This window comes from Lynx canadensis, chromosome E2, assembly GCF_007474595.2.
Source record: "Lynx canadensis isolate LIC74 chromosome E2, mLynCan4.pri.v2, whole genome shotgun sequence".
Taxonomy (NCBI): domain Eukaryota; kingdom Metazoa; phylum Chordata; class Mammalia; order Carnivora; family Felidae; genus Lynx; species Lynx canadensis.
The window spans coordinates 60,978,519-60,991,988 of NC_044317.1; the positions used below are offsets into that span (position 1 = coordinate 60,978,519).

Consider the following 13,470-nt stretch of genomic DNA (forward strand, 5'->3'; position numbering starts at 1 on the left):
TGGGCTTTCAGTATGACAATCACAAATGTGGGCCTTTTATAGTCTTTGAATGTACAAGACACTTTAAAGAAAAGCCAATAAGCTTGTCTTTGCCTTGTTTACATCAGTGCATTCTGATTTTGAGCCATCCATTATATTTTTTTTTTTTGTAACAACCAGTTTTAGGGCTTATGAAATTTAAGGTCTTTCATTCATGTTGAGAATCAGCCTAATCTTTTCAAGTGTCTTTGTGTGTAAAAAACGTACCCAGCTAGGTTCTTCCCTAACATGAGAATTCTTACTGTCTTCTCTGCTGTTTTCAGAGTCAGAGTTCTTTCAAAGAAAAAAATGCCCTTAAAACTTGTTCTTCGCTTCAAATTCAGCATGCAAACCCTGTCTTGAATAAATCAGTCTTTCTTAAAAGGGCAAGTGCACATGGCTCAGCCTTGGTTAGATTCTTTCCACTCACTGCTCCAGGGACGGTCAGTGTTCATCAGTGAAAGTAAGTCTGGCTTGAGTGGGGAATGGCGAGTGTGCACATCTTGTCCACTGGCCTCTAGTCCACTGTGCGCTGCTGTACCCGGGGCTCAGCGCCTGGCAGGCCTTGGTCAACGTTCAGCAAATGACAAATTCGGTCAGCGAGGGCACATGGGCTTTGAATATGATGCTGCTGTTCAAATGCGCACATTTGACAATGACGTGAGGCAATTTAAAAACATGTCCACCACGTGACGTTTCCTAGAACCCTGTACTAAGTACTGCAAAGCTGAGTCGGTGTGGCAAAATGTAAACGGCTCCTGGGTTTGGCATCTTAGCGAATGTTTCCGTTTTGTGTGTGTGTGTCATTGTTGTCTTGCATTTTGTTTGATTTTTGGAAACACCGGTTGGTTTTACAACAATAAAGTTTACGGCACAATTTCCAATATGAAAGCAGTGTGTCGCTACTCCGAGGGGACTCACCTGGACGCTCACAATGCCTCCTCACTGGCCTCTCCGCCGCGGCCTTAGCGCGGCTGTGCCCCCGGTCCGGAGACTGCTCCCCAGGCTCTTCCCGCAGCCTTTGCTCAGCATCCCCGACCCCCCTGACCACTCTGTCTAAACTAGTCCCGGGCCAGTCCCCGCTGTTAAGAGTGCGGGGGCGACGTTCGCGGGGCTCACGACACAGCCCGCACGGAGTGGACACTCGTGAGGGCGCCATAAGTACGGGCGTCGAAACTAGAACTCGGGTCCGGTCCCGCGCGACGACGGGTGGGGCAGAAGCGCACGGAACCAGCCCGTGGCCCTCTGGGAGTTGTAGTTCAGCGCCCGCCTGCGCAGGCGCAGTCCCGGCCAACGGCGGCCGTGGCATTCGTCCGGCCATCAGACAAGGGAATACGGCGTAGGAGAGCTTTGGGGCAGGGAGGCGAGACTAAGGCCGGCGGGGTCCGCGCGGCCGAACTCGGACTCCGAGCTCAGCAGCCAGGACCCAGGGAGGAGGCCGGCCGAGCAAGGAAACGACCGGAAGTGCGCGCGCCGCCCTCTGGGAGATGTAGTTGGGCGTCCGCCTGCGCAGGCGCAGACCCTGCTGGTGGCGGCTGCGGCCTTTGTCTCGCGGTCCGGCTGGTAAGTGGGACTGGGGTCGCTGGAACGGAGGAGGCCGAGACGGGAGGGCATCCAGGGGTCTTACCGCGTGCGTCTGCGTAGAGTCCCTTTTCCTGCTTTGGGCCCGGAGCGGGTCGCTTCGGGGGCGGTGGGGGCGGGACCGAGTGGGCGGGGCCCGGTTTGGGGGTGGGGGTGGGGATGTCTCCGGGTCCGAGAGGAGGAGTTGGGGCCAGGGTGGGGACCTGGCTTTGGCAAAAGAGGTGGGACCCTCCGGCTTCGGGGTAACAATCAGAGATCCTAGCGGGCCCGACCCTTCAGAGACTGGAGCCAGCCTGGCCTGCATCCCTCCCTTGCTTGGGTGGGATGTTCGGGGTTCGGAGGGTGGGGAAGGCCGAGGCGCCACTGTCACCTCTGGAGCTTCACCTTGCTGAGGGGCTTCTCAGGATGATGATGATGAGGGAGACCAAAAGCATAAGACTTTAATCCCAGCCGCCTGGGACCCAGAAAACAGACTCCTTATATTAAAGTCTTATTGAGCACTGACTTCAAGGTAGGAACCATCCAGTCTCCTTCATTAATTCAGCGAGCACATGTTTCGATGCTCTAAGGGCGAGGTCCTAGCCTATATCCAAGAGCCCGCAACATTGTCTCGGCCCCCAGAGTCTCCAGGGGAGTCAGGGAGTCAGGGAGATGATAAGAACCCCATCAACACATCACTGAACAAGATAACTGCCATCTTGGAAACTGCTGTGAAGACCACAGGGCACAAGTGGGATGAGACAGAATCAGAGTCATGAAGGAAAGGTTCAGAGAGACCAGGGAAATGCATACTGCCTTTGGCCTGAGTTTCATTTGGGGCACTGAGCCAGAGAGGAGTTTATGAACCACCATCAACAGGGCCTGCATGTCGAGCAAAGTAGATGCTCACTGAAGCAAGAGGCTTTCTTTCCAGCACCAGTGGTGTATACTTCTTGTGTTCACTTGTGCATCCTGCTGCCTGCCAGGCTCCATGTTCAGCCCTTTCCACACATTAATTCCTATAACCTCTGTTAGGTCACCACTCCCATTTTATGGGAGAGGAAAACTGAGGCACACAATGCCCAAAGACCCCATAACTGTCTAGCTTTCTGTCATGGTAACAGGAATAGTCATCACCCTATTGGGCAACTGGGGGTGTGCTCCTTGCCCACCGTGGCCCTCACTTTTCCTATTTGTGAAGTGGAGTAGGAAAATTTGAGGTCATCTGTCAACAACACCTGGAATAGCCCTGGGCACACAGTAGGTGCCGGGAAAATGCCAAGCTGAGGTTTCACTACTGTTGGGTTTGGCCCGGGTGCAGGGCTCCAGGCTCCCACAGCCACAGCCCCTCCTTCCCACACACAGATGCCGGGGTGTGGGCTTTCTGGCCACCACAGGCACTTGCCCGGTCTCTTGCCTCCCTTCTCCCCCCAGAACCACCTGCAGAGGAGCTGGCTGTTCCTGGAAGAGGCCAGAGGAGGAGGGAATGACTGCTGGGCTCCTCACTGCCGGGGCCCCGGTGAGTACACCACCACCCTCACACTCAGGCTTCCCAGGCCCTAGCCTCAGGTCCCGCCAGACTCATTCTGCTCTCAGGGCCTTCGCCCTTACTCTGCCCCCTGCCAGGAATGTGCTTTGTCCAGAGTCATCCTCTTGAGGTTCTCACACCTCACCGCCTCAGAGGGGATCTCCCTGAGTCCCTCAACTGCCCCGTTCTACTCTGGCAGACAGCATCCATCCCACTGATATGTCTGGCACTTTCTCAACTCACTACCTCCATCCAGTCCCTTAGGCGACAGTTATTTAGCACCTGCCGTGGACTAGGTGCCTCCCAGGCCCTGTTCTAGAAATTGCAGGTGCAAGAACAGACAAGAGGAGCAAATCTTCACCATCCCCATGGGGTCACAGTCCCCGTGAGGAACGTAAATGTGCCAAGTGACGTGCAGAGAAATGAGGTCCAGAAGAAGATGGGCTGGGCGCCAGGCATTAACCAGCATAGCCCAGAAGGCCTCCCTGTGAAGTGGCCCCCAAACAGAGACCTGCAGGGGAAGGGGCAGTGAGGTCAAGGCCCACAGGAATCATGTTCCAGGCAGGGGAACGGCGTGAGCAAAGGCCTAGAGGTGGAACCACGCCAAGCATTTCCATGAAGGGCAGGCACACACAGGTAATGGGAAGACGGCGAACAGAGTCTCCTAGGCCACCTGTATGGGGCCTAGGGCCTTGGGAAGCAGTTCTGACCATTTTTGTCACACGCAAAGGCCCGGCGCACAGTAGGCACTCAGTGAACGGGTGGAACAGTAAAGGTGCCAAACCCTGTGGTCAGCGCTGGACACATTTCACCCTATTCTGCCCCCACATCAGCCCCATGAGGTGGCAGTGAGGAAACAGGCACGGACACAAGTCACAACCCTGAGGCCCCGCTGCTGGGAGTGGCTGAGCCCGGCCTCGGACCCCCTGCCCCCAGTGGGGCCTCCAGTGCTCGGCACATGTCTCGCTGCCTTCGTGGCCCTTGCAGACGTCTGCACGGCTGCCCCAGAAGCGCCCCTCCCATTTTCACTGGAGCACTGAGCCCTCCTGGGATGTGAGTTTTGGCCAGCTCCCTGACCCTGCAGCTAGCACACAGGCACCACGAGGCCAGGCGCGTGTCTCGTTTCCATGGCATATGTGGTGCCCAGAACAGTGACCCTGTATTCGGTAAGTCTCTGCAGATAACCACTGAGACCTACTGAGTCTGGAAAATGTGGGGGAAATAGGGAAATTGGCAAAAGAAAGTTAAAACTTCCAAGTCTTCCGGCACGCCTGTCTGAATGATGGCTCACACACTGTGTGCCAGGCCTGGGGTAAATGCATCATGTCAATTCCTTCACTCCTTCCAACAGCCCTCTCAGGAAGTCCTCACCCACTTACGGATGAGGGGAGGAAGGCACTGAGCACTTTAAAAGATATACCTGAGGGGCGCCTGGGTAGCTCAGTCGATTGAGTGTCCAGCTTTGCCTCAGGTCATGATCTCGCGGTTCGTGGTTTCAAGCCCTGTGTCGGGCTCTGTGCTAACAGCTCAGAGCCTGGAGCCTGCTTCGGATTCTGTGTCTCCCTCTCTCTCTTCCCCTCCCCCGCTCACACTCTGTCTCTCGCGCTCTGTCTCAAAAATAAGTAAACATTAAAGGATGTACCTGGGTTGGAATTTGAAGCCCTATCGTCTGGGTGCAGGGCCGGGTCTTGACAGTGCCACCCCCCACCCCAGATGCCTAGTTCATGCCTCACAGCTCCCTTCCTTTGGGAAGAGAAGCTTTAGCAGAGACAGATGCTGCCAGGTGGGCCAGGATCCAGTATTTGGGCACCCTGTGTCCCTCACCCCCCTCACATGGGCCAGTGACACGCGAAGACCCTGGGCTTTTCCTCTGCTCCCCGGCCATCCATAGCACGTGATTTGGTGAGATGAAAGCTACCTTTGTGGAGGATGTCTGCCCCTGACCCTCACGTCCCTTCAAGAAAATCATCAATTCTCCATCCAGTCGTGGAAGAAACTGGCCTTGTGTGGGAATTTCAGAAAACCCGTGCAGGTGTGATCATGATGGGAAATGCCCCCAGAACCGCCCCACACCCCCAGAACCCACCATCAGCCTTTCTCCTTGAGGATCGTGTTTTTACCCCAGTGTTCAAAGGTCCAAAATTAAAGAGTTGGAAACAGTCTCCAGGGGTCCTGTCACTGGAGACCCCATATCCGGTTCATTTGCTTGTTCCCATCACCGCATTGGCCGTTTTCTGTCTCCCCAGCCCCACTTTGTATTCAGCTATGGTTAATGCACAGTGTAGATTTACAGGAGTGTGCAGCTTGGTGACTACAGGTATGGACACTAGTGGACATTCTGGTTGATGCGTGGGAGGCTTTCCCCCCCCCCCCCCCCCGGGGCTCCTTCATACCCCTCCCTCAGTCACCACCATTATGGCATCTTGGGGATCCTGTGTCTGCATGACTGGGTTATGTCCTCTTCTCTCCTCAGACCCCCTTTCCTCCAGCAGAACCCCCCAGTCCCATGGGAAAACCTGGCCCAAATCCTCAGACCTGAGAAAAATCAGCCTGGCTCATGTCCCTGTTCACCAGCTGCTCACGGTAGCAGCTATCACCAGGCTTGGCCTGGGTGAGGACATTTGCGTGTGATGTTTCAGGAGCAAGTGACCTTTGAGGACGTGGTTGTGGACTTCACCCAGGAGGAGTGGGGGCAGCTGGAGCCCGCCCAGAGGACGCTGTACCGCGATGTGATGCTGGAGACCTTCAGGCTCCTGGTCTCCGTGGGTAAGGCTACACTCGAGCCCCCGCTGGTCTGCCCCCAGCACAGATTCTAGTTCTTCTGGGTCAAAAGTTGGGATAGGTCTAGGCCATAAAAGCAAACACCTAGAATGAGTTTTGGGCTTTAGAGACCCGATGTTTGGTTGCATGTTGCAGATCCCACTGAAAATGCTAGAAGCAGAAAATCATGAGGTAAGAGGGGAAGAGTGGGTGCCAAGGTAGACCTACCTGAGTCTTCCTGTGGTGCTGTCAGGAGCCCCCTCCCTCCCCACCTCCTCCCTCTACCTCACTCTGCCTCCATTTGCAGGTGGGCCTCTCTGATGGTAAGAAGAGAGCTGCCCAGGTGCCTCTTCCATGTCTGAGACCAGCGGAAAAGACCGGGCCTGTGTCCTGGGCACCCATGGAAGGCCCCTGGGTTGTCTTGGTGTGGTGGCCAGGTCCCCTCCACGCTGGTCACTGTTGCCAGGGCGGGCAGGAGAAGCAGCAGAGCCTGATTGGCCTGGGCTGAGTCACACGTCCTCCCACAGCCAGGGGTGGGGGTCCTAAGGGGGCTACAACTGTGGCCTCTGGGACCTGCATCCGATTGAGTTTAGGAAGACTGAAGGTGGAGCAGATGGAGGGGCGGGAAGGGGTGGGGAACACAAATGTGTACTCTGCGGGTCTCCCCTTGGGCAAGACGCTGGCTCCCGAAGCCGGATGTTGTCTCCCTGCCGGAGCAGGAGGAACCATGGGCGGTAGACGGCGGGGTTCCCAGAGGCGTGTGCGCAGTGAGGGGAGAGCCTTGCAGGGCTGGGAGGGCCCCAGTCACACCCCGGGGCACTCTCCGTGTCTGCTCTCACATTCTTCAGAGCAAATTGACTGTTCGGTTGTTGTCGTTTTAAATTTTTTTTATGTTTATTTTTGAGAGAGAAACAGAGTGTGAGTGGGGAAGGGGGCAGAGAGAGAGGGAGACGCAGACTCCAAAGCAGGCTCCAGGCTCTGAGCAGTCCTCACAGAGCCCGACGCAGGGCCCGAACTCACGGACTACTAGATCGTGACCTGAGCCAAAGTCGGACGCTTAACTGACTGAACCACCCAGGCGCCCCGCTACTCAGTCTTTTGGTAAATGTGCACCAAGCACCTGTTCTGCTGTGGCTGAGACCAAGCCCTCATCTTCACTGAATTTACGTTCTTGGTGAGGGAAGAGGCACACGATAGGTAAAGCAATAACTGCGCAGGACGCTCACGGCACATGATGAGTGCTGAGGAAGCGAAGCAGGTCATGAGGCAGAGACCAGGGTTGTGGGGAGGACCTGAGCAGAGATGAGGCAACATGTGGCTGAAGCCTGAGTCGTGAGAACAGTGCAGCCGTGAAACAAGCTGGGAGGGCAGGGTTCTGGGCAGCAGGAACAGCAAGTGAAAAGGCACCAGGGTGGGCAGCAGCCTACTCCTAATGCGTAACAAACTCGGCGGCCTCAGCAGTTTAAACCACAGAAGCATTTACGACTCATGTATCTGTGGGCCCATGGATCCAGTCTGGGCTTTTCCCTGTGCCTGTGGGGCTCTGCTCTTCATACACCTTATCCAGCTCCTGAGACCAATACCGACTCCGGGCAGTGAGGCCATCGTGCCCACTGGCAGGCAGTCTCCCCTGGTGTCAGGCCCTGACCCTATTTAAGCAACGGCCCGTCGCCAGGGCCCGGAAAGAATGGCCGGCGTGTGGGAGGGGGTCAGGACAGAGTCTCCCCAGCAAAAGGGGTAACCAGCCCTTACCTAGAATATTGGCTTCGTATGGCTCCTCTAACAAATTGCCACAAACCTCGTGGCTTAAAGCAACGCACATTATCTTACAGTCCAGAGGTCAGAAGTCCGAAGTGGGCATCTCTGTGCTACATTCCATGTGTGAGCAGGGCAGCGCTCCTCCCGGGGGGCCTGCAGAGAACCCAGCTCCTTTCACTTTCCAGCTTCCAGAGGTGCTTACATTCCTTGTCCGTCCGTCTCCCAACTGAGCATGGCCTCGTCCGTCTCCCAACTGAGCACGGCCCTCAGGTCTCACGTCCCTCTGGCCCTGGCCCTCCTGCCTCTCTCGCACATTCCAGAACCCTTGTGGTTGCCTTGGGACCACCCGGGGTAATCTCAGAGGACTAGCTAATGTGCAAGGGTTAGCAGCCTCCATTCCTCACCGGTTCCAGGAATTAGAACACAGACATCTTTGGGAGCCGCCATTTTGCCAGCCACACCTGGCTTGACCCCTCTTTTTTTTTTTTTTTTTTTTTTCCCCTTAACACCTCACTGGAGCATAACCTAAATGGGCACAGTGCCCATATCACACCTTAGGGCCAGTCCGGTGTCGGGGTGGGTCGGCATGCGCGAGGGCTCGGCCGTGCAGAAGGGGCTGGGTACCGGGGCAGGAAGTCCTGCCAGGAAGGAGCGGGGCAGGGTACGTTTGTTTGTTCGTCCCCCATGTCTGCTGGCCTCAGCTGAAGGCGTGGGTGCAGGGGTGACCCAGGTGGACAGAAGCCCTGCCCTCCGGGAACTCTCATATGGTGAGATGGACCCAGCAGAACAGATCCAAGTCCTCCCAGACAGCTCAGGCCATTTATCCGTCCTCCGGCGATGCGCCTCTCAGCGGCCTCCAGTCTGGGGGAGCTGATGCGTTTCTTCACATCAGGGGCAGGTGGAACAGCCCGAGACCGCCAAGCAGAAAGCGGACCTTGTCAGTGGGAGAGCTGGGGCAGAGGGAGAGCTGGGCCAGGGGGTCCTTCACCTGTGAGACGGCTCTTCCTCCGCTGCCACCTGGTGCCATGGAGGCTGCTTTCACTGGGGCCTGGCCATCGCTCTGCTCCTTCCAACCTGGGGCGTCTGTCCACAGCTTCCCTGGATGCCCTCTGTCCGCCTCGCATTGCCTCCCTGCCTCGTTCCCTGCGTTCCCCTTGCAAGCCCCACTGAGGCCCCTGCGCCAGCTACCCCACCCCTGACCACTCTCAGAGCTTCCTCTCCTGCTTGCGTTCCTTCCCTGATTTGCAAAACTGTATTTTTAAATGGTTAAAGCCACTTGTGCCTTGAGCCTCTCAAAACCATCAGTTTTTTTTGTTTGTTTGTTTGTTTGTTTGTTTTTGAGAGAGAGAGACAGAGCATGAGCGGGGTAGGGGCAGAGAGAGAGGGAGACACAGAATCTGAAGCAGGCTCCAGGCTCTGAGCTGTCAGCACAGAGCCCCACGCGGGCTCAAACTCACCAGCCGTGAGATCATGACCCGAGCCGAAGTCGGACACAACTGACTGAGGCGCCCCCAAAACCATCAGTTTTATCCTTCCATCCGTCCACCCACCCAACCCAAACCCTTCCCCCCAAACAGAAACTAAGGAACATTTCCGGGGTTTTTTTTCTTCCAGATCTGGAAACCAGACCCCAAACCAAAGTGTCCACCCCAACCCAAGACATCACTGAAGGAATACGTACCAGTGCCCTGGCAGAAAGGTTCCTGTGGGATAGTCTGCGGTACTCAGAGGGTGACGATGCAGAGGGCTGCCGCAGACAGAGTCGAGAGAGCCATGTGGTGAAGACACCCATGCAGCAGCAGCAGCAGCAGCAGGGGGATGGGTTTGGGGGAAGCTTCAGTCTGAGCCCCCGCTTCCCAACTCAGCCAATGACTCCAGAAAGGCAAGGCCTCCACGTGCCAGGGACGCGCGGGGGGAGGGGGAAGCCAGACCCAGGGCTCCTCGGCGAGCAGAGAACACACGCGAAAGCGAAGCCCTACGAATGTCAGGCGTGCGGCAAGGCCTTCGGTCACAGCTCGGCACTCCTCGAGCACCACCGAACGCACACGGGAGAGCGGCCTTACGAGTGTCCCGAATGCGGGAAAGGCTTCCGAAACAGCTCGGCGCTCACCAAACACCAGAGGATCCACACCGGCGAGAAACCTTACCGGTGCCCCCAGTGTGGGAAGACCTTCAACCAGATCGCCCCGCTGGTCCAGCACCAGAGGACCCACACGGGCGAGAAGCCGTACGAGTGCGGCGAGTGCGGCAAGGCCTTCAGCTTCCGCTCGTCCTTCAGCCAGCACGAGCGCACGCACACCGGGGAGAAGCCGTACGAGTGCGGCCAGTGCGGCAAGGCCTTCCGCCAGAGCATCCACCTCAGCCAGCACGTGCGGGTCCACACCGGCGAGAGGCCGTACCGCTGCGGGGACTGCGGCAAGGCCTTCGGCCACAGCTCGTCCCTGACCAAGCACCAGCGCATCCACACGGGCGAGAAGCCCTACGAGTGCCGCGAGTGCGGCAAGGCCTTCACGCAGATCACGCCGCTCGTGCAGCACCAGAGGACGCACACGGGCGAGCGGCCGTACGAGTGCGGCGACTGCGGCAAGGCCTTCAGCCAGAGCACGCTGCTCACCGAGCACCGCAGGATCCACACGGGCGAGCGGCCCTACGGCTGCCACGAGTGCGGGAAGACCTTCAGCCACAGCTCGTCCCTCAGCCAGCACGAGCGCACGCACACCGGGGAGAAGCCGTACGAGTGCGGCCAGTGCGGCAAGGCCTTCCGCCAGAGCACGCACCTCACCCAGCACCAGAGGGTCCACACCGGGGAGAGGCCGTACGAGTGCGGCGACTGCGGCAAGGCCTTCGGCCACAGCTCGTCCCTGACCAAGCACCAGCGCATCCACACGGGCGAGAAGCCCTACGAGTGCCGCGAGTGCGGCCGGGCCTTCAGCCAGCTGGCCCCGCTCGTCCAGCACCAGAGGACGCACACGGGCGAGCGGCCGTACGAGTGTAACGCGTGCGGCAGGGCCTTCAGCCAGAGCTCCCTCCTCGTGGAACACCAGAGGATCCACACCAAGGAGAAGCCCTACGGCTGCAACGAGTGCGGAAAATGCTTCAGTCACAGCTCATCGCTCAGCCAGCACGAGCGCACGCACACTGGGGAGAAGCCCTACGAGTGTCAGGACTGTGGGAAATCGTTCAGGCAGAGCACCCACCTCACGCAGCACCGGCGGATCCACACGGGAGAGAAGCCGTATGAGTGCAGGGACTGCGGGAAGGCCTTCACACACAGCTCGTCCCTCACCAAGCACCAGAGAACTCATACCGGGTAGGCCCGCCTCACATTTGCTCGGACCTGGAAAAGCCTTAAGTCACAGCTCATCCCTTACCAGACTTGACCCCGTCGTTCCTAACGGAAGCGATACAAATCTGTGCGTACGCAAGCCTTCCCGCACCCTTAGAGAGGAACGACAGAAATGATTGTGGGAATACCGAGCTCTAGGTCATCCGTCCCCGGATATCGGCCCGTCCGAACAGTGGTAGGAAGTGTGGAGTTGAGGACCTTCAGTCATGAGTGACCGCTAATGCTACATCAGAGAACCTACAGAAGAGAAAAACGGGGGGCGTGGGGGAACGTAGTGGATCTGGGGATGGCTTCTGTCCAAGGATTCACACTATGCCAAACCAGAGGTTTGCAAAGTGGTGAGAAACCCAACAAATGCTTTTCATATGCAGGGACCACACGCAGAATTTATCATTATTGCACATTACGTTCTTTGGGGTGCTCATGATGGTGCAAGGCGACTATGAATTTCTCTACGGGTGACTCACAGGCATTAGAAACACATGTTGAGGACTCACAAAAAGGAAGATTTTTTTTCCCTTTGTTAAGCCACCATCTTCTGAACAACAGCACCTCCACATTGGAACCTTATGTTTTGCAAGGTTTCTCTCTCTTGAGAAATGTACAAGTTAATCTTCTCTTGACTGTTTTTCATCGAGTCCCTTTCCCAGTGTTTTTTAAAAAGCTTTTGTTTTTTGTATAATATATCTTGAAGGTCCATAGTATTAAACTGCGTCCTGAATTCACTAACAGCAGTCTCTCTGACAACCATGACACTTGGAATGGTGACTTGCCATCCTCATTAGAGCCCATATTTAAGTTACGTTGGCTGGATTTGGTCACCAGCCATCAGGGTTATATCAGTTGGCTTGATTTTCCAATCACAATGCTGGGATATAAGCTTCCAGTTAACTTGAAATTTCTCCCTTGGGGGAGCGTATTTTAAATAGTCTTCCAATAGTCCTCACTATGCTTGTGGAATGCCTCTTCTCTTTTAAAGTTTTTTGGTTTTGTTTTTGGAATGTCATAGTCACTTAAAAGCCACTTAAGAAAACAGCAGTCTCCAGTAAAAATGCAAGCCACATTGGTAAACTTAAATATTGTAATAGTCCTATTTAAAAAGCAAGAAGAAGGGTGCCTGGGTGGCTCAGTCGGTTGAGTGTCTGACTCTGGTTTCGGCTCAGTTCATGGTCTCACGGTTGGGGGGATCGAGCCCCACATCGGGCTCTGGGCTGACAGCACAGAGCCTGCTTAGGATTCTCCCTCTGTGTCCCTCCCCCACGCATGCCCTCTTTCTCTCAAAATAAATAAATACGTTTAAAAAATAAATAAAAAGCAAGCAACAGGTGAAATTAATATCTGTCCTTATATATCCCAAATGTTACCATTTCAACACATCAGTATGAAAAACCACTAATGAGATGTTTTGTTTGCTTTCTGTATACTAACTATAACTTCCAAATCCGGTTTCTTTTACATCTGCAGGACATCTCATTTGTCTGTGGCCTCCTTTCACATGCTCATTTGCCACACGTAGCTGGCCAGTGGCTATCCTGGACAGGACAGCTCAGCTTCGGTCCCTGGGCAGCTATTTTGTCCCCCTCCCATTATTACACATATCCTCCTTTCCCTGTGCTTCTATCCTTGTGTAGGTAGCTTCTTGTTCTCAAGGAAACCAGGTTCCTACCCCTGAATCCAGTGTAGAAAATACGTCATGCCAATTGCGCATAGTTCAGACTCTCTAGGAATATCATTCTTAAGAGAACATTCATTACATTTGGAAACATGTTAAGGCTCCTCTAGTCCAATGCAGTTCAGTAAAAATGGACCCCAACCACACGCTCTTCAGCAGCCCTCTGAAAATGCCAGGTCACTGACAAACTGAGTCATGCGAGCTCCTGCCATCGCACTCAGCTCCTGCTCACCTGCCCCCACAAGGATACAAAAGGAAATACAGCACGGCAGTAGGAACCATAGGAGGTGCTCACACAGTGTCACTTATGCCCTACCTCCGGGAACGAAAAGGCTCCCTCCCTAGCAGTGCCACAGCAGTGACAGAAGTTGCAGAAGTTACACCCAGAGTGTCCGAAAAACTTCGGGGGTGAGTGCACTCCTGACTAGAGGGCCCAACTTACTTGGATAGTTGCTGATCTGTCTCAATTATTGACACAAAAGTTGAAGACCAACAAGGGAAAACGAACGGGGTGAACACAGGTTCGGAAGAGGCCATGCAGTTTACACCTTGCTCACAGGGACACGTGTGCTTGGAATCCTGAGATGCCCCATGTTAAGAAGTCCCAACTGGGGTGCCTGGGTGGCTCAGTCAGTTAAGCATCTGACTTTGGCTCAGGTCATGATCTCGTGGTTCACGAGTTCCAGCCCCATGTCGGGCTCTGCACTGACAGCTCAGAGGCTGGAGCCCGCTCTGGATTCTGCGCCTGCCTCTTTCTCTGCCCCTCCCCAACTGGTGCTTTGTCTCTATCTCTCAAAAATACATAAACATTAAGGAAAAAAAAACACG

The 13,470-nt window shown here is 55.5% G+C and overlaps 1 protein-coding gene across 1 annotated transcript; it reads left to right on the forward strand.

Moving 5' to 3' along the window:
- The first annotated feature begins 1,518 nt into the window (after nt 1-1,518).
- ZNF135 (zinc finger protein 135) lies at nt 1,519-11,105 on the forward strand. Its single transcript, XM_030297507.2, has 4 exons — nt 1,519-1,581; nt 3,013-3,097; nt 5,746-5,872; nt 9,239-11,105. The coding sequence occupies exons 2-4, from the start codon at nt 3,065-3,067 to the stop codon at nt 10,936-10,938; spliced, it is 1,860 nt and encodes a 619-aa protein (XP_030153367.1). The 5' UTR covers nt 1,519-1,581; nt 3,013-3,064; the 3' UTR covers nt 10,939-11,105.
- Nucleotides 11,106-13,470: the final 2,365 nt, after the last annotated feature.